The 26718-nt window shown below is 34.7% G+C and overlaps 1 protein-coding gene across 9 annotated transcripts in view; it reads right to left on the reverse strand.

Annotated features, from left to right (window-relative positions):
- The window catches only part of LOC129741274 (FHIP family protein AAEL005291), an 84958-nt gene that overhangs the window by 20086 nt on the left and 38154 nt on the right, over positions 1–26718 (reverse strand). For 8 of the 9 annotated variants that reach the window (XM_055732996.1, XM_055732993.1, XM_055732992.1 and 5 more), the window contains 3 exons: positions 14877–15349; positions 7031–7427; positions 6007–6207 (listed from right to left, as the gene is read on the reverse strand). In XM_055732996.1, the coding sequence (XP_055588971.1) occupies positions 6007–6207; positions 7031–7427; positions 14877–15349 (1071 nt within the window). The remainder of the gene's footprint in view (positions 1–6006; positions 6208–7030; positions 7428–14876; positions 15350–26718) is intronic. The other variant, XM_055732997.1, reaches the window with a different exon arrangement.

Raw genomic sequence — 26718 nt, forward strand, 5'->3', positions numbered from 1 at the left:
TTGATAAAACTCTCCTGACTCTCCTGAGGAGGTTTAACACAACACCCCCCCCCCCCTCGCCCCGTTCATTCGGCCATGAAATTTTGACAATTCTATTCAAATTTTATGTACCAAACAGGCTCGACAACTTTGTTGTTGGAGATCCCTTTTTCTGAGGAAAGGAGGGGGGGCGTCTCTATTTTATTTTAAACAGATCGTCAAGTTCAAAAATGATTTTTTCCCAAACCTGAGGAATGTCGCTTGAAAATTATACGGGTTGTTGAAATTGTTCTGTATCACTTTCAAAAGCGCATGGATATACGTCACTTCGGCGTATAAATCGCACTTTTGGCGATTTGTTTTTCTCAATTTTCTCAAAAACTGTTTAATATTTTTTAAATCTGTTAAAAGCATTTGAAAGCTCATTGGAAAACGCACAAAATGGCGTCAAAAAGTCAAAATCGAAAAAAATGGATATACGTCACTTCGTCATATCACGGCAGTACATACAATTATTGAAGCGAACCAAGAAAAACATTTTTATGGGATTTTCATTCTATCTCTGAGAAAAAAGACGACAGATGTTCCAATTATTTCAGCTAATTATACCAATCATCAAAGATATGTACGTTGATTTTTCCACATCCAACTATAAATATAAAAAATTCAACTACAAACTGTAGATTGGCCTTACTCAATCAAATATTTAAAAAAAATGGGATCAACTGTAATGGTATAATTTATTCAACTGTAAATATAACAGATTCAACTACAATTGTATGATTGATTTTAGGTATTCAACTATAAATATGATAGATTCAACTGTACATTCCTGGTTGACCACTCACATTGAACTATAAATACGGTAGATTCAACTGTAATGGTATAATTGATTCAGCTGTAAAAATATTGATTCAACTACAAATGTATGATTGATTCTAGGCATCGAACTATAAATATAATAAATTTAATTTTATTCTTATGATTGATTGTGTGAAACTTGAATAAAAACATTCAAACACAACATGTACATAAGTGAAGTTAGTGCATGTGTTCGATAATCGTCAGCTACCGAAACCAAACTGTGCAACGCAACACGGGGCCCGGGTGGAAGTTTCTTTGTCGTGAGACCCTAATAAGAAAAAACGGAACCGGCAATCGGTGCTCAAACCATTTTTCCCGTTGGAGGCACCCACCGTGATACGGTAAATTTTGTCCCTTTTTTATTTTTTTTTTAAATTATAACATGATTTGGTCTGCAGCATACCCGATCAATCGGATAGAAGCCGGGCATTCGACTATTGGCAGACTTCTGATGGCAGCGATTGTCAGTTTTAGAGGTACATATGGATGAGTCACAATAAAATTGCTGCAAAGCGATCATAAAACAAATTCATGAATAAAATATTAAAAAAAGAAAATAAAACGCGCCGATAACTTTTTTTCCGAAAAACCATCTTAAGAGTTGATGATAACTTCTAAAATTAACATAAGTAAAAATGAGTGATAAAAAGTTTATAATATTTTTTTCTTACAGAAAGTGGACAATCTGTTAAACTTGTCATAGCTTCGATAAAATAGAAAAATCTATGGTTTTAAGAAGGTAAAACTCCAGGAAATGAAGAAAATCAACAAAAAAGCCTTTATTTATAAAGACGGTAGTTCAAAGTGTGTAATATAGATGGCGCATATGTTGTCCAAACATTTCAGTTAATAAATTTAATCACTATACTTGACAGATCGCTACAAAATTTTGCACATGTGAACGTTACATTACTAGGTAGTATCACTGAAAATTTCATCAATTTTCAACCATCCGCTCAAAAGTTTTTCACAAATGAAAGTGTTGTTGTTGTTTTTCGAATACAGCCCTTAGTTGAATCTATTATATTTATAGTTGAATGCATAAAATCAATCAGCCTATATGTATCTATTGTTGAACGTAAAATATCAAGACAATTATCTACCATATACAATCTTCAGATTTATAGTTGGTCGAGAATCAGTCAGAAAAATAGTTGAATATAGGCGGTAATGGATGAAAAAACTATATCTTGCGAGAATTTTCATTACGTTGTATGAAACAAAATGTAAACAAATAGTTTTATTACGAAAAAATACAACAACTGACATAAACTAGTCGCAACTTCCTTCCATTTAGAATATGTGTAGCCTGGACAACATATTCTATCTCTGAAATACACATTTTAAAGTTGATCTGATAACTTTTGGAGCAGTTTTCTGTGAATTCTTAAGATGTATCATACGTGGGATACCATACGTACTCTTTTAAGAGTACATGTACTCTCTTTCGATCGAAAAATGAACGTACTCTTCTTTTTATGAAATTATACGAAATGTATTCTTTTTTTTTGTGAAAGGAATCTATAAAATTTTCTCATATAGGTAAACTAACTTATTTCTTCCGATGCATGAAGATTGTATTCTTATGAATACAAGAGATCTAACTTTTTATGCATTCGTTGCACAACATTTCAGTTTTGCTTCTTTTGTTGAATGTTTCTATGGATGGCTACCAATAAAAGGAATCACGTGTACATTCACGATTTCAAACGGGTTTTTTTTATCAAACTTTGAGAAATCCAATAAAAAAATACTGTACATTTGTACTGTAAGTCACAACAACAAATTGACGGTATTTGAATGACCTAAAACATCATGGTTTTTGAATAAATGGTGTTAGTCTTTAAAATTTTGAAAATTTTTCTCAATGTACTCTTTTTAGCGTTGTAGGATATGGTAACCTTAATCATACGACGTAATGAAAGCTCGTGCGAGATATCTACCTTTTTCTCCGTGGTTGGATAATTCATCCCAGAAACAACACGCAAAAAAAAAGTATTTATTTCTATGGGATTTTTCACGTAAACTAAGATTTGGTCGCATCAAATCGATTCTACGTGAGGCTTGAAGTAACCACAGTGTTTCAAATATGTCCTGGTAATAACTACTTTACTTCCACATAATTGCCTCATGAATTTCACGCAAAGTCAAAGAAGATGACTTTAAATGGTTTTTTTTTCTAAAATTCTTATAGGGAAAGGTTGTTGCATCAGTCGGCTGACATTGCACACTTCTGGGAAAAATGTTTGAGAAAGTTCTTGGGTACCTGCAGGTAATGTTTTGAAATGAATTCAAATATCGTGTGAAAGAAGAAAAATGATTTTAACACACATCGGAAAACGGGCAGATAAGTAAAGTTCCAGTTAATCAAAAGAAAGGATATCGGTATGCCGGTAAGAGGCTCCCAAGCAACCGGAAATCTACAAATTAATTACCGCTAAGTGTTTGCATTCTGGTGAGTTTAATTCAAAATATCTTATTAAAATCTAAACGTTTAATTTTTTTGTTTCAAATTTTAATAGCAATGGTTCTGGAAGCAAGTTCCTTCCGTTGAGGTGGCACGACGTTTTGTGGGACGGATTAGATTAAACTGAATGCCTTTCGTAAAACCTTTTCTGCGATTTCTGATTTGGACTCCCGGAGGGTACCACTGTAAAAAAAATACAGTATTCAAGAAAAAAGTGAGCATTGTTCTACATAAGGATTATTTATCGACTGAAATTAAATCGGCTAAACTAGCGAAAAACAGTGAAAGATGATTTAATAAAAAGTTGTTGAACAAACATATATACCAAATATTATCGGATTATCTTTTGTTTATAAAAAATTGTGTTTGCATTGAGATTCAATCAGCGGACAAAATCACGAAAAAAATTAAAACCTAAAGTAGTTTAAATAAGTTTCGAGTTCGACGACACTTTAGCCATCAAATGCAATAAGCGGTAGATTTTTTTATGTTTCTTTTTCATTCACCACATCAAATAAAAATTAAAGTGTCTGCTGGACACGAGTCGATAAAAATATTCAAGAATATTTTCCCTTTCATTGAAAGTTGGATTTCGTGCAATGTTTTGCAGTCGCAGTTATTCGTATAAAACGGTTAGAGTTTCTCGTCTACCGTAAAATCTATCGGCTCCATATCTCTTAATCCAGTTCACAATAGTAGAATAATGTTTAGAGATAATTCTGGCTAGTTGAATTTTTGAGAATCCCATATCTATAATAATAATTGTATAAGCAATGCATAACGGTATTAGCACTTGCATGTTTATGCAGTACTCCTTTCCGGATACAAGCCATAATTTCTGAAGAAAACAATTAATGAATATATAGAAAAATCGTTTGAAAATAAATAATTAAATTTACCGTAATAGCGATAGACATCTTTACTCGTCGACGGTCGGAGAACGACGGAGATCGAGAAATGGGGAACATGCAATAACTCGCCGATAAACGACGAATGGAAAATTTCCATTTCTTTGTGCGCAAAACAAGCTTTTCTCCATTCGCATTGAATGGAGATAACGAATAACCTTGAATGAAATGAAACTGGTAAATACAAAAACCTGTGTGCATTTCCTCGGCGCGCTCGTAATTAATTCAATCTTAATGAATACTAAAACTAATAATTTCTCATTCCGATGACTTCATGTTTTGTCCTCTCTTGAAAAGTAATGATTTGTTATTCAAGAATTCACTTCTAATCTTTTCAATAAAATTAGTGAGTGAGAGTGAATTTTTTAACTGTGTTTACTGCTAGCCGGCTAGCCAACCGCACGGAAGGCTACCGTCGCGCGGTTAGAAATTATCCCAGTAACCGCAATACCTTCATCTTGTCCATCCGACAGCTTAACCAGTGTACTACTTGAGCCAGATAGAGAACGAGGGTTAAATGTCAAAGTCTTTCTGCCATGGCCCATCACAAAAAACGCATTGTGTCTGACGTTTGACCGAGAGTTTGCCAGTATTGTCTTATGATAGGAAAGGGAATTGGAAACGTCAAACTGTTTTTTTGCTTTCCTACCGCCTGCTTACATACACACGCACAGCAAGGCAGAATCATCGCCACTGGCGTTCACATCTTATGCCAATGACATTGAAATATTGAGAACTCATGGTTGGAATAAAGGTTGAATTTTGGGAGTAACTTTGAATTGCTTTAGCAGCTTTCCAAAAGTTGCCCTTTATGAAATCGACCAGAATTATCATACAGAGACAGTTGTGACGAATTTAGCTTTTTTGCCTTTTCCTGTATATAAAGAGTTTCGTTGCCCAATGCGCTACAAATTTTGCCATATGGCACGGTGCTAGATCAAGCCAAAACAGATATACGCCTGTTTTGTGGTATCAGGAAGGGCATCAGTCGGTCCTCGAGGCATCTGCCGCCGCAAGATTCATCTTCAAGTACATCGTAGCAAATGAATCATACATCTTCTCCTGAAGTTTCTCCGGAACATCCAAGCAGATCTTACCAACGAAAAACCTCAGGAAATCTGCATGACCTTCGCTGTAATGTACGCTCTGTCATACATTATGATTAACTACAACTGCACCTATCACTCGTGATACAGCTTTTTGGCCCGGAATTTGGCCATCGTATTATGCTTATTTGTTTGGCTAGACGCCCACCTACCTTTAAGAAATCAAAATTTGGACTGTTTTATTGTACGCTAGACGAGCCTAGACAGAGGTATAGAAGTAAAGATTTTTGAATCAGACGTTTATTTTTTTCTTCAGCATTCAGCAAGCGTCTACCAAGAATAGCTAAAAATCCCTAACCCTTTACATAGTTTACATTGCACCTAAAATCTTTGGATGGGTGGATGAATTAGATTAATCCTTTGAACTATTTGATACGAAAAAAAATTTCATGGCGAAGAAAGTCAATTCGAAACAGAACGAATGAAGCTTTTCACACGATTTTCACTATCACAAAACAAAAGAATAATGCTTTTTATCCAGTCATATTGAAGCAATTTTTAACAAACACATCTATATTGATAAAATAAATTTGCTATAATTTACTAAAATTCAATAGACAAAAGGGCATCCTCTTAAACTAGGTAATTTGGCATTGCCATTTCGTTAAACCTAAACCTAAATATCCATAAGGACTACAACTGAGTCCACTGTCTTTCATGTATGTATGTAATCGGTACCTACCCGGGTGTCGTTGGTGTTGAGCCGCTCCACCAGCACGTCCAGGATGCGCTGACCGTCGAACTTTTCCGTGTCCAGCAGAAACCGCACGATGATCTGTATCAGGCCCGGTTCCGTGACCGAACGGACTATCAGATCGAGATAGGCCATGGCCGATATCTGCGACTCGATGTTTGTCTGGAATTGACCTCGACCTTTAAATTTCTGTTGATCGCGTTGAGGCGCGCATTTTTTTTTGTTTTTCAAAGGATAAATATTTTTGCAAGTATTGCTCAGAGTGGGAAGTTCAGGGATGTAGGGTGTTTTTGCATTTTTGTGTACGGAACGAGCGGGAGGATTGGTGGGTAGCAACGTATTTATAACATTAATCAGGGTGGAATAGGGTCAGGATAGGGTGTTGAGAAACGAAAGAGGGAATTTGGAGTACAGGGATAGAAAAGAAAAATATAAATGATTATTAGTTTTTTATTCGTTTTAGAGTTGAAAGGGCAGTTGACCCTGAAACCCGGCTTGAATGAAAATCCCGAAGAAGGTACACTACGAATACGACGAGATTGGGACGAGCGATACGGGACACCCAAGAAGAAGATGTGTAGTGGAAGTGTGTAGTGTAGTAGATTGTTGAGCTGTTTTCCATAACCACGATCTCCGCCACCTTTTGACTGCCTTTTCTTTAAGGTTGTTCACGTGAACTCGATGCAATATTTACAAGGCGCATGGTGTTCCAGAATTTTCTTCTTTGTAGGGCAGGAAATGATTCCTTTGCATTTATATACAAACGTTCACAACGTTTTTAAGCAAGTTATTTGAAATGTGTTAATTTTTTTGGAACTCAAAATAAAAACAAAATAGTTGTGGTTCAATAGAAAGCATAAGAGTAGCTGAAACCAGCTTTTGTGTTGTTTGGGATTAGTATTTTTATGGAACAAATCGATAAACAAAACATGATGGGAAGAAAATTTTGAAGGGTGCGGTGCATGAAAGACCAATGAAATTAAACAAAATATAATTCAAATACGACTGTTACCTGAAGAATTGCGGGCCCTAGGACTGGTACCAAAAATCCTTGGTACAGGAAATCCAGCAGCTGTTGCCGGATCATGCTGTGGGCAACCTGGACGACTGCGTTGCAGAACTCGAGCGAGTTCATGAACAGGGTCAGTTCCGGCATTTCGGTCACGTCATCGGTCGTTATCCGGTACCAGTCGATTGTTTTGATGTCGATCTGATTCGGCAACCGGGAGTAGAGTCCCCCGAGTCCGGTCACCAGAACCGGACAGATCGATGAGTAGGTAGCAATGTAGGTCCCAACGTTGGAGTTTTTCTGGGACAGGGCCATACACAGAAGCAACGCGTCCCGAGCCTGGTGACCTAGGGAACCTTCCCGGTGCACGTACGGTATCAGCAGGGAGAAGATGATAAAGCTGCAAATGAAATAAGAATAAGATTATTAAAATTTTAATATAGTTGAACGGTACCGAGGTATGGCGTTATGCAAAATAAATGGTATGTAAAGGATGTTGAATAGAATCGCAGTAGAAGTAAAAAAAAGGTTTTAGGATGCTTTGTACATGATATTATTATTTTTTCATTTTTAATTAGAAATTTGTGCAAGATATCTGAAGGCAAAAGACGAGTTTAGTGGAAGAGTAGTTACAAACCAAAGGCAATTATCAGAATATCATTCATCGTTACAGAGCACTGTATCAGACTGTATCATCCATTTGATTAGTGATGACAATTGTAAGATTATTACTCTGGTTCATAATGCAACAGAAGGTAATATTTAAACCGTCAACGATCTTCAAAAATGTGGACTGGGATTGTTCGACAGGCAGTTCGGCTTTTGAAAAGGGACATATGCGAACCGAATGGTGGTCTAGAGAGTTTTCGGATTTGCCTCTGGGTGACAACCGACTAGGTTTTGGTAACCACGTTCAATACTATTGCGACCATACAACGGAAGTCATCGACTCTTTGGCCTGGATTATACCGAAGTGCCATGATCTGAAGAGTAAAGACCAGGGCTGCATTTTTTCACCGGTTGCACTTGACTTGCCCACCAACTTTCCGATAGAATGTACGAAGGCCCTTGAACTATTGGTCCAGAAAATTTTACCAGTGCATGAAGAGGAAGATTCAAATGAGTGTGGGTGGAGGCTCTAAAGTCGTCACAGTTACAATTTCACGCTTCATGACGATGTCGATTCTCCACTTTAGGAGAGACGTTTCTTCACAGATGTAGGCTTGTCGAAATTTCGACTACAGGGTATGGCATCTTGATGCCATACCTCCCATCTTGATGTCAATTATGCATACTGTAATAGCACTCATCAATTTCATTCCGATTAAAATTTATCGTCTCTTTTAATTTATAGGTTTTTTTTTGTTTTGATTATAACATCTTTTTATATCATTCGCGACTTATAACATCGATGCTGTTTGCGGACAGTCATTGAAAAACTTATCCGGTACAACTGTGATCGATGTTTACTCTTGGGCTCGAACTCACGAACATCGGCTCAGGAAGCAACTGACTTGCCAACTGAGCTACATTACAAGCCCCTTAACTTTAAGGATAAGTTTTCGCTCACGAACAAGAGAAAAATTCTCACCGCTTTGCATAAGCTAAGAGCGCGGAGAATTAACATGGACGCAACTACATACACTGCCGGTCAAAAGTTTGGGATCACCCACTAAAAAACATGCAAATTTTGATCGTTTATATCTCAGCCGTCTTAGGTTATATTGCAAATCTTCAGATCTCATTTGAAAGATAATGAGCAAAAGCTATCTCGGATGTATTTTGTCCAAACATTATGTTTTAGTTTTGAACTTAAAACTTAACCTAAAGTTATAGCATTTTCAAGAAATCGCACTCAATATTCAAAGCCGATCATTTCGGGATAGAGTGGACCAAATCTCAAAATTTGAGTGGCATTAGAATTCCTGTTCTTTACTTCTCAAAACACAATTAAAAAATTTTGTGAAAAATTCAAGAATGTATTTTTAATTAATAAAATAGACACTTGAGTTATCGTCCAAAAGTTTGGGATCACCTCTTTGTATGGTGAGTTTGGGATCATTCTTATAAAAACATGCAAATTTATCTTATTCATATCTTTCTCATCTAACATCGTATTGCAGATCTGAAGGGTTCATTTGAAAGCTTAGAAATTGTTGTTTTTTAATAAATTTATTCAAAAATTATATTTTAAGGTGAGAACCATAAAAAAATCTGGGAATTTTCAAAAAAACAATTAATTTCAGGTGATTTTTTATGGTAATCACTTCAAAATATAAGTTTTGAATGAATTTATTAAAAAACCACAATTCCTTAGCTTCCAAATGAACCCTTTCGATCTGCAATACGATGTTAGATGAGAAAGATATGAATAAAATAAATTTGCATGTTTTTATAAGAATGATCCCAAACTCACCATACAAAGAGGTGATCCCAAACTTTTGGACGATAACTCAAGTGTCTATTTTATTAATTAAAAATACATTCTTGAATTTTTCACAAAATTTTTTGATTGTGTTTTGATTAGTAAAGAACAGGAATTCTAATGCCACTCAAATTTTGAGATTTGGTCCACCCTATCCCGAGATGATCGGCTTTGAATATTGAGTGCGATTTCTTGAAAATGTTATAACTTTAGGTTAAGTTTTAAGTTCAAAACTAAAACATTATGTTTGGGCAAAATACATCCGAGATAGCTTTTGCTCATTATCTTTCAAATGAGATCAGAAGATTTGCAATATGTCCTAAGACGGCTAAGATATGAACGATCAAAATTTGCATGTTTTTTAGAGGGTGATCCCAAACTTTTGGCCGGCAGTGTATATAGCAGGAAAAACGAGCTCTGTATGCGTTTTGTCAATTTGAACCCCCCCTACATGCCCATCCCTCCTTCAGATGCTTATCACTGGCTTAAAAACCACCTGCTCCTCTATTGGGCACACACCTGGAACAAAATCACCGAAAACAAGCTGAGGGAGGTCAAAAACTGCACCTACACGCTCGTTTTCATTCGACTATTTTTGCCTGAAAAATAACCATTATCTGGGTTTTCCTGCAGAACTGCCAATATGGTTATTTTTCAACAATATTTTTTTGAACCATATTCCTAGTTATCGGGTTCTAACCGAAAAAAGGACGAAAATTTTACCTCATTCGAAAAAAAATCGAAACACATTGTAACACAAGGTAAGTTATTATTGTTCAGGTGTATTTTTCGGATCTACGCGTGCCAAAAACCTATTCTTGTAGCAGTTGTGACAGCTCAAGCTGAAATATATTTTTTGAAGTACAATCAAATGACGTTCTGAATCAAAGTTTAATGTTTAGTACTTACAATTAATTAGTATTTGCCTCGCTCTGTGCTATTGAAATGAGATCTTTTCCTATAACTTCTTAGCACTTTTTATCTAAATGTACTAGGTAAATCTCCAAGTACAGCTGACAAAGGTTAATATTTCATGTTTACTTACAATCTGACTCAGGAAAGAATTTGGAGAGCCTTTAAGATTTCCAAATGCTTCTAATTAGTGTGTTCTTGTTAACTACTTAACCTCGCTCGAGCAAAGTATTTTTGTGGTTTTATACCTGTAGTAGATAGTATTCATTTAACGTTTCGCTATTAAATTATCCATCGTAACTTACGATAGCACTATACTTGTTGAGCTTTCTCGCGAATTTCCTAATAATTTTGTAGGTAGCTGTTGATTTTCAAGCTCTTCTACACAGACGATTCTAACCTGTATAACGGAGGTTCAGTTAGTTTGCGCATTATAATAAATAAAGAATTCACCTACCGAATACCAAATATCGATCTTTTAAGTATCGATTGGCAGGGTTTGAGAAACCTTTTTGTTAGGCAGGTATAAGTAGCACTATTATAAATCAACTTACGTAATAATTTTCATAAATCACCGTGACTTTCGTGTCCACGTTTTCTCGATCTATCTCTATCTTTTTTTATGAACTTCTTCCTTATACCGAATTTGACGTTTCTACAATTTCTTGTGGCAATACTACGTATCGTGAGCTGAGAACTTTAGGCCGTGTCAACAATTATTCATTAACATATTTCTTATGATAATTTTAAAATTAAAATTCTTTTCAGGGAATGTTCCGTCAAGTCTTCCCTCGTCATGGGGAAGTGGATTGATGCAGAAAGCAAAAAATCTACAAAAAAAATATGCAGAAAACCTTTATACGGGTAGAACAGTGACCAAACGTAAGGTTAGTATCGCTCGACCACCAAACCAGCGAAGAAAGAATCCTCCGGGAAGGCTGCCCGCAAGGAGCCGAAAGATTCAAAAAAAGAAAACGTCAGCGATGAGGAAGAGGAGCAAACCATTGAGGCAGCTGGAAGAAAGTTCAACTTCGAAGAAGTGCATGATGGTGTTACGTCAGCTTTATTTTGAGAGATTTGGATCAGGTGGATAAGGAGGAAAAGCAGACTATTTTGAACGGAACCACACTAGAACTGTTGAACACACTGAGTGGCAATTCGGGACCGATCATTGGAGTTGTGTTTCGGAAGAATACCCATCAGCATCGAAGCCCTTAAACACCATTCGATTAGCTCACGAAATAAAGGAAAATGGGGAAGCCGATTGGTTATTGGCGATATTTCCACTGACAAATACTGACCTTTTTTTATCTTAAACCTTAAAAATGAGCACGTATATAAATGAATGTATTACAAACATGAAATAATGACTTAAAAAATAAAAAAAAGTCTGCATTTTTTTATTAATTTTGTCGCCAATTTCGAAATTTTACCAAACTGTTCTTTGAATTTCGGTTAAAAATAACCATTTTTGATTTCTCTGGGGTTATCAATTACGGTTTAATAAAAAAAAGGGCATATAGTCTGAGATACTGGAGAGAAGAAAAAGGCCAAAAGCCATATTTCAGTTTCACCCGGATTAGTCATTTTACAGGTTATTTTGGAAAAGTCTTAAAAACATAACGTGGGAAATCGCAATTATGGTTGTTTTTTTAACCAAAAATGGCTATTTAAAAACGAGCGTGTATGCATGGAACGACCGGCACTCCGTTTTAGAACGGAGTGCCTTAACGCGAAAACGCATAGGATACACAAGGTTGATCCATGTCAATCTTGTACCAGTAAGCCCCCCTGGACTGCGATCTAGCCGACAACCTTGATCCTTCTTTTGCTCGCTTCCAGTCTCGTCGGAGAACATATTTTCGGGCGGATTACCTACAGTCGCTGAAAAAGTTTTCCGTCACAATTGAATTCGATATTTAGTTTTGGGCTCCCAATGAATAGAAAAGAAGAAATAGATTCTCGCTCGCATAAACAACCATGTACGTCTGAGCGTATCTTTTGAAAAAAAATCAATACGGATGATTAAAAACATTTGACAGTAGACAAAAATTTGGGAAAATAAAAAACAAGGAAGTAAAACAAGATACAGGTATTAAAAAAAATAAATGTGTTTTACAAAATATAGTTCTCTTTCCACCTGATTTCCCTAATTTGCATCTTCTATTAAGATATGACAGTTTTACTTCATATTTCTCTTTTTTTTTTCTTAGGAATCGAATCAAGGCTAAAGAACCATGGTACTCATTGTAAAATGGAAATGTGTCTATTTAACTCCACATTCCTACACTTCATCCAAATAATTCTAAACTACAGATTTTTGTTCAGAAGCAGGAAGAGCAAAACGATATTAATTGTATGTTTTTTTTTCTCCAGGAGTCGACTGGAGAATATTGAAGCCATCGCAAGCGTACAAAATTAAGGTGTGATGATTTTTATAAATTGTATTTTGCAAGTGCAAATACAACATATCAAAAACATGCTCCAACAGGACGAAAAAATCCAATTCCTATTTAGCAAATCTCTGTCCTGAATATGCGCTTAAAAGTATAGAGTACCAAAGATGATATGATTGGAAAAATACTACTGCCATAAAAACTCCCAAGCAAAATGACGCATGACCACTACATTCAAGCGAAACAAGAAAAACATTTTATGGGATTTTCATCCTATTGGATAATTCATAAAAACAAATTTTTTGAGAGTCGAACTTACTGCAACATCTCATCTCGGCTTGCTAATCCGATATCTTACCCAGTGCACCATCTGAGTGGGTTATCAAACGAAGGTTTATTATCATAGTAATTTTGTCACTGTCGATTAAAATTTAGGGGATGAATAACACGAGAGTGTTAGAAACCCAGAAAAACAAAAAAACGAGAAACTGTCGATTAAAAACAACGCACTGCATTGGCCGTCTGCCGTTTGGCCGATTTTTTTTTATCCTCCTTTGTCTTTGATGGGAAAGGGATAAGAATGGGAGGGGAATGGGGTGGGAATGGGAATCTAGAAACTGTTCTCTATTGCCAGCCAGTTTACATATATCTACACGCACAGCTCAGCTTGGCAGGAAACAAAATTTGGAAACAAAGATTTTTTTTTCTATTAGCGTTTCACATACACACACAGCGCTCGGTACATCAATCGACAATATCCTTGCTGGCTGATTGTTTCCATCCTGCTTTATCTTGTGATAGGATATGGGATATGTTTTATTTTGTTTTGTTTTAGACATATGCAATGCGGTTGCGCTGGGAGGACAATGCCAGTTAATCAAAAGCATGTTGACATAATATCTTATACCGATAATTTCACTTTCTAGGATGTTCACTACTGGAGTAGAGTCTGATTTGTGGGTGTAGGAGAGAAGTAAATAAGATTGGCATTTATTGGCTTCCTGCTTAAGTTTGAATTGCATGGTAATTTTATTTTGGCTTTTTCGGTCTTGGATGTAGATCAAACAACGGTGGTTTTTTGAAATACCCGACGTTCCGACCAGTTTTGTTGGTCTTTTTCAAGGGAATTTGATGTCTGACAGGAAATTCCCTTGAAAAAGTTCAACAAAACTGGTCGAAACGTCGGGTATTTCAAAAACCACCGTTGTTTGATCTACATTCAAGACCGAAAAAGCCAAAATAAAATTACCATATATCATTCCCGGTCGAAAACATAAACCTAACCTAATTTGAATTGCATCTTTGTGAATAATTTGATAGATGTACATAAATATGGACATATGCAGGCTTATCTTTATTCTACAACAACAAAAGCATTTAAACATGAATATCATTGAACTAGTAGCAAAGATATTGAGGTGCTTCAAGATTCAGGCACTATCATATATAAGTTGTACCAATCTGGTTTTAGGAAGTTAAAAAAATGAAGATTCAAAATATATGTAAGCAGCAGTTCTCTATTTTCTCACTGTTTCACGCGATCTAATAACAGAGTTTTTTTATGATGCCGAAGAATCGAAATTGATCCCACCCTTGATACCAATTCCCCGTAGAGACAAATACAAGTGAACCACCAACTGCCAAAGAACTGACCAGAAGAGGAAAAACTACTATTATAATCTTTCAAAAACATAAAACTGTCCTATGAAATCTAAACAATCGAAAATATTTACATCTCAGAGGAAACACGGTTTGAAATCAAGAAAATTATAGTTTTTTTATAGAATAATAAATGAATTAGAATTTGAGATACGTTTCAAGCCTAGTCCACAATAGACAACTTTAACTCGATTTTGGTTGCTATTAAAAACAAGTTTCTATTTGCATCTTGATTTCTGAACGTGTTAATGTTTACATCTAGGTCTTCTAATTCGAAATTATTTATGTTTTGTCCGAAGCTTTTACGTCGCGTGTTTTATGTGTGCTTTAAAAAAAAACATTCTTACAGTGAATGTTTATTGAATTTTTCAGTGTCTTAATCGAGAATTTTTAGGAAAACGTCGAATCCATTGCACTTACGAATCGATGGAAATTTTAAAAAATATTCAAAACTTACTTAGTGTGTCCCCCGCTTCCGTTCTGCTGGGCGGTCGAGAAGAAGAACAGATCCAGCAGATGTACATTCTGCATCAGCACCACGCACAGTTGATTCAGGAGTATCACCAGCCGCTTCTCGAGATCCGGCGGATAGATTTCGTTCTGGCTGGAGGCCAATATTTTGAGCAGTGGCCTCAGGAAGGGCTCGTGCACTAGCAGCTGATGCCGGCTGTGGCTGACCAGTTGTTCGTACAATTTGAGCTGCTCCAGCCGGACGGCATTTGAGTAGCGACCCGTTTTGATGCCCCATTCGTATAGTTTGTCCAGGAGGTTTTCACTCAGAAGGTGCTCCAGACAGGGCGCTGAGGGAGCCGGAGCACCCGGTAGACTAACTTTGTTACAGTGATGCAGCTCCACCAGCAGCAGGGTAACCATATGATCCAAATGCGTCACCACCCCGAGAACATCGTCGTGTGCCTGGCCCCGGGCATTCTGCAATAAGATAAGAAAGGAAAACAGCTCGTTTAGAGAGAAAAAAAATAAAACAATCATTGGGTGGGTCGAAACGTGACTAATAATGCGGAGAAATTTGTATTTACATATAGTGTATGCACGGCTCATACGCGAAGGTAACGCAGGTTTTTTTTTTCGCGCACCATAGCGCTTTATAGACCTGAACGAATGGTCACAAATTGGTTCAGCTAGCGCTCTCTATGCGGGGTAGGTATAGATAACATAAATGTGGAATCTTGAAGTGAAAATTCACAACCGTAAACAAATCTAGATAAAAACGGATGAAGAAATTCAACCTATTCGGTAGCTCCACTATACTAGAGAGAGTATATTGATCTCTTAAAATCTATAACAAAAATATAAATTTTAATTCTTCGTTTTTTGTCTTTCCCAATCTAATTTTTAATATGCAATGGAAAACTACATAGTTTTAAGGTTTTAAGTTCTATCTCATTATTAAACTACGATCTGCGGAAATATTTGCTCAAAATATTTAAATTTGAAATGTGTTTTTGTGTCGCTTAAAGTCAAACGATTTCCAACGTTCTGGTAAAATTCTAATTTTTTAGTCTTTAGTAACAATAACAAAATAGAAGCTGATGGAAGAACGAACAGGAAAATATGTATTTCATTTAAAGCTTGCATACAACTTGAAAGCTCGTCCAATATTTTATGCTTTTCACACCACAGACAACAAGGCAACTTTTCTGCAGAAAATTTCATAGATTAGAAAAAAACATCCTGGATAAATAACCTTCCTTTACGGTTAAAAAAGGACAATTAGCCGTATAGGGTTATATAGATCTGAATTACTATTATGGCTATATCTGCAAAACTACTAAACCGATCAGGGCCGTAGGAAGAACCGACTCATGGGGAGGTTTTGGTGTCTGATTATTACCTATGATTTTTTGCCCAACAAATTAAATCAAAACATGTTTGAAACTATATGATTATTCATTTTTAAGTACTCATTTATAGTTTTAGTATTGCATCGTAACTATAAAAAAGTGGTCCTTAGTCTAAAGGGTGAGCTAATTTTTTATAATGAAACTAGCAGACCCGGTAAACTTCGTCTTACCATGTTCAATTTGGCGTCCATTTTCTATTTTTCCTAGTTTTCTTTACATTTCCCTTCTTTCCCTTCACTCGAATCGTCCCGCTCAATTCTATCAAAATTAAACCAAAGAATTTAAACTCAACGGGTCTTTTAAAATCCAATTTTTGTAACTTGTTAAATAAATAACTGTATGTTGATAATATTTATGTTTCATTTGCTGTATTCCATTCAGTAGATTTATTTCGTTTTGTTATATTGTTTTTAATATCGGGACAATTTTTGGAGTATTTGCCGAATATTTTGTCTAACGCAGCGCTTTCAGCTGCCAATAAGCTTTGGATGGTGTATTTTTTAGAGCTGTAGAAACACATAAGAAAAGATTATTTACTATCCATTTTCAAACAGCTTATTATTCACCATCCTCATGCTTCGAATTAGTTTGAATTAAAATTCATATTTTCACTAAATCATTTTCAAAAAGTTTCGCCTGATACTTAAGTTATAGACATTATACATTTCAACTTAAAGTGTTCCCAACTGCACTTGTCATGGCAATAAATCTGGTGGTTTTGTGTATTGCTAATTCCTTTTTTTTTATTCAAGCAAAAAATGCAAATTTATTCCTTTGAACTTTAACCCAATGAATCAAAGAAACGATTGGTTTTAAAAAGAGGAAAACATATGTTTAGATATATTCACCCATTATTTTAAAGATTCTAATTCAAGCAGTTCTGATTTCTAAATTTCCTAAACATTGTTGGTGGTGATCTGCGATTTCATTAAGGATTACGTTATATTTTTAAGATTTAATAACATTTAATTGATAAGCAGATTTTTTTTTAATTTAATAGATTAAAAATAAATAATCTGTTCAGGCTACGATGGTTTCATGAGTTCATTTTAATTCCTGGAAATTATCATATAAACAAAACTTTAATAAAAATTATGTGTCTTTTTTACTTTAAATCTTAATTTTCAAAAATGAAACACCGGTCAAATCCTAACGAATATCACCACAGTTCAACTTTCATATGCTCTGGAAAAAGTAATATTTTCAATAAAAATATTAGTTATGTTGACAAAAAGAAATGTCGAAGTATATATTTGTCCCATTTATTGGGGCAAGTGAAAACACATAGGTCTTTTTAGATGCGTCAAAGAAAAGACTTTAAAATTAATTTAATACTTGTTCTTGTTTGTCTGTTTTATCTACTTTCATTGCTATATCCTAAGTTTTTCTCCGGAATAAATTAATGCTTGGTACTTCAATTTCACTGAATGCTGTTCAACCAAAAGACCTTGATTTAAAAAGACCTTTAAAATAATTTTGAATATCAGCTTCAGATTCAACACTCGGGATATCCCTTCTGGCCATTTTCAAGATAAAATTCTTAAATTGTAAATGTTTCATAGCTAAATTGCGCGTTTTCACTTATTCCACCTAAGAAATTACAGGAATTAATATTATTTTTAACACTATCAGGTCATATTAAAAGTTCATCATAAAAATCTGCTGCCCCTGAAATATCAATCACAAAAAAACTTTTCAAAAAAAAGTGAATCAAAAGTCTCTTGCGGAAAATGCATATCCTTACTTTTTGTTATTGAAAAGTAGATTATTTTATTGATAACTTCAATTTACATTTGCAAAAAATCAAATAGTTCATTCGGCCTTTTAAAACTTCAATTCTATCTAATCTATTTCAAAGAACAGACTCTTGTTGAGAGGACGAATGGCCAAGTTGGTTAAAATCCTCTATAATTAAACAAATTAGAAGAGAATAGACTCTTGTTCAGTTAATGTGTCTAGCATTCTAGATTCTAGGCGTATTGGATTATACGAAATTGAATGTAAAGCTTCCCAATTTCTTAATTTCAAACGTCCTCAAAGTGTCATAACATTATTTCATATTTATCTTTACCAAGTTAATATTTTTTGGCAACAATTTACTACTTAAATTAACACGAATTAAAAATGGTTTTGATATTTGAAATCGTTTATATGGTTTTGATTCGATCGATAAAATATCAATCCGTGTCACATCTAGGCGTCATTTATTACCATGTGCTGTGTACAAATAAAATAAGCAAGAAAAAAAAACACATCTAGGTTGCATATCGCCCCCAGGTGCATAAGAAATATTATAGGTACTTGGTTGAGAAATAGGCGCCTAATTTTTTAAATTTTTCCAGCGATCAATGAACAGTATGCTTTGGTTACTATTATCTTTCAACGACGTTTGCTAGCGACGCCCCGCCCATGCAGACGAAAAACAAACCCCTCGAAGAAAAGAAAATCTCTAAAAATGGATGCCGACTTTTCAATTTCAGATTTTGGCAAAACAAATATTATATGTTTTATTCGATCAGCAAAATGTCAACCTGAGTCACATCTTGGCGTCATTCATAACCATGTGCTGTAGAAATGAGCTAGGAATCAAGAACAAAAAAATCACATCAAGGCTTCATATCGCCGCCACTTGCATTGAAAATATGCTTGGTTGAGAAATACGCGCCAAAATATTCTCACTGATCAGTATGCTATGCCATGGTTACTATCTTCTAACGACGTCTGCTCGCGACGCCTCGTCCATGGAGACGAAAAACAAACCGCCTGGCGCCCAAAGGAAAAAAAAGTCTCTGAAAAATGGATGTCATGACTTTAATTTGATTCAAAAACTACAAATTTAACTTTTACGGACAATTGATGCGACTTTTTGTTATTTTTATTCGATATAAACCGATTCGCATGCCCACAGAATATTCTAAAAATAATTTCACTTGAATCGTTTGGGTAGTTTCGGAGGAGTAGTACTACAAACACCGTTACAAGAGAATTTTATATAATAGATCTTTAGAAACAAAATATGGAATTTGCTTTCATTAATGGTTAAAATTTATGAATTTGTTCGAGAGTCTGGTAGATCAAAGTTATTTAATTTGAGCATAAAATAAGTTCTTCTTAGCCTTAGCCTTAGCGTAGCCTTCAATTTCTAAAAATAAGCTTATTCTATACAAAAATCAAACTCTTAAGTAAGTTCCAAGAGTTCCTTTGATGAAAATAAATAAAAAATTCAAATAAACGGTAAGAGATAAAACCAGGGTGGCCAGCGAGTTTCCATTTTCAAATTCCCGGTTTTTCCTTGTGAGATTTTATGTACTTTTTACAAGATTTTTTGACCGAACAAATAGATATTTTTATGATATTTGTAAGTGAAAGTGCGTGAAAGCTGAAAATTTTCAGTGAATCAACTATGTGATTAAAAATTTAACGGAAACTTCTTTATTTTTATAATTTTAATTTTTTGGATTTCATTTTGGATTCTTGAAACACCGATTGTATCATTTTAAAACCACATTATGATATCATGTCGTTGACGTTCCGGATCTTAAATTCTCTGGGAGATTTCAAAGTTCATTCAACTAATCAGAATTGAAACTTCCACTTGTCAATAAAACAACATTGGGGTTCAAAGGCTTCTAAAATCTTTAGAATTATTGTGACTAAAATATATTTTCCGAGACATTGAAGGTAAAATTTTTTCGTAAAAATAATCAAACAATATTTGAAATGCAAATATTTTGTGATTTTTAAACTGCGAGGGAAATTAATAAAGTTTAAGATATTGTATTGAAAAACTTTATGGATTCTCAGAAAAATCATGTTGGATTTATGAGAATTGGACGCAAAAATAGAGATTTGTTGTCATTATTTCCACCATAACTCTAAAAGGAATGAAAACCTCTAATGATGTCTTAAAATTAAATCTGCAACATTATAAGGGCAGGAAAATGATATATATTGTCGAATATTTGATGATACAGATGAATTTTTTTTTAGATTTCTCATTTCTCATATAAAAGTCTACCATATCTCAATTCAAAACTTGAAGAAATTTCAATGATATTATTTGATTTCACTTGGGAAGTTATATAGCTATAAAATAATGTGCATTTGAAAAGGGTTCATCAATCTAAAAAATTTCAAAATATAAAATTTATAAAAATCGCTAGAATGAACCAGATTTAAAATTTTTAAATAATTTTGATATATTAATATATTCAGATAAATATACAAGCTTAGTTTTTACTGTTCATGTATTTTACTTTTAAACTCAGACTTATGATCCATAAATGTTGATATTAGTTTCAAAATTGAATTGCCAATTCGAACTTTGAGTTTAAATTTTGAATTCTAATCCTAAGATTAAAATTCAGAAATTTAGATAAATCATCAATAAATACCATTACTATTGTTTTGTTTATTTTTATTCTGAATATGGGTACATGATTTTCGAATTTTATATGAACAATAATTTCTGGAATAATAGTACTGTAAATTGGTTTATGGATTAAATGAATAGTTTTAAATTTTTGGTTTTATTTCTGTTCTAAAATTTGAACTTAAATCCAGATAATGAGTGAAAATTAAGAATCTCAAGCTAAATTATATTTTTACATTTAAAAATTTAAATTTGAGATCGATTTCGAAACTTGAATTGTCAAACTTGTACCAGAATCTTTTTAAAAATTCATCTGCATTTTCAGTCTAGCTTCTTACTCAACGCTTGATTCAAGTCTTAACAAAGAGAACTTAATTCGACCTTCTCTGAGTTCTGAAAGGAATCTGTTTTCAGAAATGTAAATTTCAAATATCATACTGAGCCTGAATTTTTAATCAAAATTTTCTATATCAATTCTGAATCCACAATTTGGATTCTGAAATTAAGAATTGAATAATAATTTCAATTCTAACATTCGGTGGAAAAGCGAACATTGAAGAATGGAAACACGCATAAACTTTTCTCATTTCGTATTTTCATCAAAGAACTACAATTAACGTCTATGTCAAATTTTTGATAAAAATTAATCTTGAATATTTTTTTACCATACGTAGGATTTATATGGTAAAAGTGATTTGGACTCCATAAGATTTTTTCCCGGTTTGGATGTAAAATTCCCGGTTATTTACCGGTTTTCCCGGTGCTATTTTTAATTCCCGGTTTTCCCGGTTCGCTGGCCCCTTTATCATAAAACATGTTCGGATCAAATTTACTTGATGCAAACTTGAACTAAATTTATGATTTTAATATGAAATTTGACTTTAAAAAAACTACAATATTAATAATGTTAAACAATACACCGAGAAAAAAATGAATTCTGTGCAGATTTTTTAGGTGAAGATCAGGTACATGTTTCTTTTAGTATCTTTCTTTTCTTTAAAATATATGTTCATGAAGAATCAATTCCATAATGAAAATCCCGAGGATGATTTTTTTGAAATATAATTTAGGATATTTTGCATAAAACAAAACCTAAAAAAAACTCAAATTCTACTTTATATTTGAAATTTTCAGCTGAATTATGTGTACAAACTTATTCTGATCAAAAAATTGGAATCTGGAAATTGTATGGACAAGCAAATATTTAAGTTCATGTTCTCTTGAATTCCTCAAGAATTTAATGTTGATTGTAAACCTCATTCACAAGCCAAATATTTTTCTGAATTTTCAATCTGAATTTTGAACCGGAATTTAAAAATTGATTTTCGAATCTATTACCGGATTTTTCAAAACTATTTTTGAAATGTACAGAAAATATGATTTCTGAATCTTATAACCAAATCAGAATTTTATGAACCAAGCCCTCATTCATGAATCTTTTATTTGAACACTGTAGTGCTGGTTTAATCTTAATCCATTATTTCAATTATTTATTTTTAAATAAATGTTTTGTAAATCTGAATTAAAATGTGAATTTCAAATGATGAATCTGAATCTGAGTTTTTAATTTTGGATCACCACTTAGAAGCTTTAAATGTTTAAATTTTGTGTAAGAATAAAGTTTGAGAACTTCGAATTTGAATATAAAACAAAATTCTTCCTTTTTCATATTCGAAAAACTTTTATCAAAATATCGGAAATGCATATGATTTTCGAAAAACATGATTCAAATTTGATATGAAATGCAATACCGAATTTGAACCAGGATTTTAAAGCAGCTTCTCATTTCTAATTCCTTATGATCATTCGAAATGAAAATAAAGAATCCTAAAGGAATATACGGTCAAAATTTGGTCAAGGGAAAACGCGTGTAAATCGGTGAAATCGTTTATTTAAATAATCAAATTAAATTTCTTTTTCAAGTTTAATTAGTATTAAATTCAGGAAAGATATTTAGTTAGGCTTCCACTTTTCCTAATACGAATTGCCGGGCCTTATGCTTAACCCCTGCCATCAGATTTTGTACAGCAACCTTGTCCACCTTCTTCGCCGCAGAAAGCCAGTTTGCCTTAAACTGCTGCTCGCCCTTAGCAGGTTTTTTGGTCTTCTTTAGGTTCTGTTTGACAATAGCCCAGTATTTCTCAATTGGGCGGAGCTCTGGCGTGTTGGAAGGGTTCTTGTCTTTGGGAACCACTTACACGTTGTTGGCGGCGTACCACTCCATGGTCTTTTTACCGTAATGGCAAGATGCCAAATCCAGCCAAAACAGTACGGAACAACCGTGTTTCTTCAGGAAAGGCAGCAGACGTTTATTCAAACACTCTTTCACGTAAATTTCTTGGTTGACAGTCCCGGAAGCTATGAAAATGCTGCTTTTCAAGCCAATATGATTTTCCTATGGAAACATTCGTCCAAAATTCTATAGAAATCGCATTTCTAGGTTCATGCCTGAAATATTGCACCTCGCGTAACTTTTGATCTCATCGATAGAACTTTTCGAAAACTTCAGTCATGCTAGCTTTATATTTCAACAATCACTCTACAAAATTTCAATAAAAAATGTAGCGCAGTTTCTGAGATATTGCAGTTTGAATGAGAAAAGTTCAAAAGGTCCGATTTTTGTAGAATAACTGTATCTCAGGTCACACAAACTCCAGAAAGCCCAAATTTTGTGATATGATAGTGTGATAGTTGATCTATCTAGCGCAAAAAATTTGATCAAAAAATATAATCGGGGGAAAAAGTTATGGAAGTTCAAAGTCGAAGTGACAGTGCGCGTACTTCCAATTTCTATACAATTATGAACGGTACTGCAGATGGCTTATTTAGAAGCAAGAGACTGTTAAAAAAATTTATGAAAATTCGACTGAAATCACCAGATAATTTAGGTAAATATGCGTTGGTAAGAATTCATGACACTGAGCCATGCTCTGAAAGTAAAGGTGTTGATTTTTATATTAAATCATTAATAGGTCCTAATTCAACAGGTCCAATGCATAAAAAAAAATCCGAAAAAACATGCCTCCGGAAAACTGCTGTAGTTCTTATATTACACGTCCAAAAAATATTTCCCTTATGCATATGAAAGCTAAAGTTAATGTCTACATCATGAAGCCAAGAAATATTTTTTTAAATTTTTTTTAATCAAAAGGTCACAAAAAGTTCAAAAAGTGGTCTGAAAAACCTACTTTTCATTCGCTGCTAAAGTCTGTTTCACATAGAATCTGGTCGCATCTTTTCATTTACTGCAGCGCCCCTAGTTGTCACATCGCGAATCTATTGACAATGTTTTGATCCGGATGGTTTGTCTACTTAGTGGTGAAAATTTCATCAAGATTGAAGCAGTCAGTCAAAAGTTATCGACGATGGAACGCGAAAGGCGAGAGAAAATTCTGCACACTCACGTAGAGAAACCGACGTGGTCAGGGTTAAAGATCGTGAAATTCCTGAAATATCCAAAATCGACTGTAAATGCGGTGCTGCAAAGTTACTGGGAGACCCTTACGGTGGATCGAGCAAAACAAACCAGGCGTAAAAGTGGAACATATGACCGGAAGCTGCGAGCAAAGGTAATTCGATCAGTTCACAATAATCCTGGAATCTCCTTGCGTGATTTGGCGAAAAAGTTCAAGACGAACCACAGTACAGCTCGACAAATTTGTTTGCGAGAAGGCTTGCGGTCGTATCATGCAAGCAAACACCCCAACAGGACGCTGAAACAAAACCTGGTTGCCAAAACCAGGGCAAGGAAGTTGTACGAGAAAGTGTTGACCAAGTACAACGTATGCATTTTGATGAACGACGAAACTTTCGTCAAAATGGATTTTGCTCGTAAGTTGATGATTTGGCAAGGGATCTGTAGTTGTGGGAAGAAGACTAAGATTTTCATCACTGGGGACACAAAGAATGGAAATGTTTACAAAGAAGAATGTCTCCAGAAGAGGGTTTTGCCATTCATTCGGTCCCACAAAGGTCCGGTGAAGTTCTGGCCGGACCTGGCAAGCTGCCACTACAGCCAGGATGTCGTTAAGTGGTATAAGGAGAACAAGATCGATTTTGTTGAAAAAAGTATCAATTCACCAAACTGTCCGGATTTTCGTCCCATCGAGAAATATTGGGCAATAGTTAAGGGCAAACTGAAGAAATGTGGCAGAACCATAAAAAACTCGCTCAAATGGAAAAGTGGTGGAACAAGATGGCGAATGAGGTTACCAGCAGTACTGTGCAGAAACGATGGGTGGTATCACAAAAAAAGTTCGAAAATTCATCCGAAAATCGGACGAATGATTTTTATTTTTATGTATTTTTTTTTCTTTAAAGTGCAATAAAAACCCTACAAAATGACATTTTTACTTTTGTTATACGTTATTTTCTTTACGGAGAAATGATCTATTTTATCCGACCAGATTCTATGTGAAACAGACTTTACAAAAAGGTTCGAATAATTCTGTTCAGAGCAATTGAATGTCAAACAAACTTCCATTGTTGTTTGAATTGACCATGATCGGATTATCTGGGCTTTATGTTAAGCCACTGATTACCAAGAAATTTGCCCAGTAGGTACTTTCAACCTCTTTAATGAACACCCAGAAGCTGCAGTTCGGTCTTTTTTTTTCAACTTATACCATTGAATCATCAAACCAAAGGTGAACGCCGCCTCATATGTATGTCTACTCAATCATTCTGAAAGTGCAAAACCCCTGCCTGATGAGGCCGGTTCGTGAGCCTGCATAACTTTTTCGCGCTAAACTTATGCTTCGGAATCTGAATAGATTTTTTTCACCTTAGCTTGAATTGTTGTTGGCGGTTCGCATGCCGCTCATCGGCCGCGGCGTTTATACACAAAACAAGTTTCATTCGACATTAGTCCATCAATGAAACGGTTATATACACATATACGAGTGCGTGTGTATACCGTACAGCAGATTTAGCAAGTTTAATGCGTTTTGTTTTCGGTCTCGTCAAATGCGCTGCACTTTGCTGGACCTATAGGTAGTACTCGGAGCTGTCAGAAAAGCCTTAAATCTGAAACTTTTCAATCAAAAAGCCCTGGTGTGGCGTTGAAGAATCTGCCTGCCCGCCTGCCTTCAATGGTTATTGTTTTGCGAAAAATTCCCGGCAGGCATTCGATGGCTAACAACCTTTTACAGAAATGGATGCCTGCCAACCGGCAGCTCGTCGTTTCAATGTTGTATTTTTTTTCTCTGTGCTCGCTTTTGATTTTGTTTTCGCTATAAATCATTATTAACAAGCATGGACAATGGCACACACTAGGTCAGAGATTTGACATCATACACAAAAAGCTTAATCGATTGACTGTTAAAAGTGTTTTGAGAAAAACATGGAAGACAATATTAACAAATTTTAGATTAAAAAGTACCCACTTCAAATATGTTTCAATCAAACTGAAATAGGCAAAATAGCATAAGTGCACAATGAATCACTTTCAATGAGATCGACTGATCGATTATGTTTAATCACAATACAACACTCTTTAGAAAAAAACAGTAATTTACTCACCCAACAAATGTTATTGACACACCTGGGCAACGTTTGATAACAATAATGTCGATCATCTAGTGCAATCAATGACGATGCCGTGACAAGACATCACGCAAACCTATCACAGCTACTCGCGAATTCAATCAATCTTCTCAACAACGACTAGATCCTAATGAATTAAAAAACTGACATGATCGTGAATTGTTGGAGGGGCGTTGACGTAGACGTTTGTAAAGTTTGATCAAGTTACGACGTAGTACAGGCACAAAATTTAATTGACGATGCAACAATTAGGCGATTAGAAATTATTTAGAGGAACAAAGGCTGACTGACTACACTAAAATATTTGAAGAGTTTATAGCTTACGAAGTGCTGCGGTAGATTTAGTGTAAATATTGTACTCTAAAAATATTTCAATATCCATTAAACTGCCATGCCGAATATTTTAAGACAGTTAAAAAGTACAACACGAAAACATCCGCTCGCTATATGAAGGCTCTAGGTTCGATATCCTCCAAAATTTAAATCGTTCATCGTATTCCCTGGACCAATGTTTTTTCATC

The sequence above is a fragment of the Uranotaenia lowii genome, chromosome 2 (assembly GCF_029784155.1).
Source record: "Uranotaenia lowii strain MFRU-FL chromosome 2, ASM2978415v1, whole genome shotgun sequence".
NCBI lineage: Eukaryota > Metazoa > Arthropoda > Insecta > Diptera > Culicidae > Uranotaenia > Uranotaenia lowii.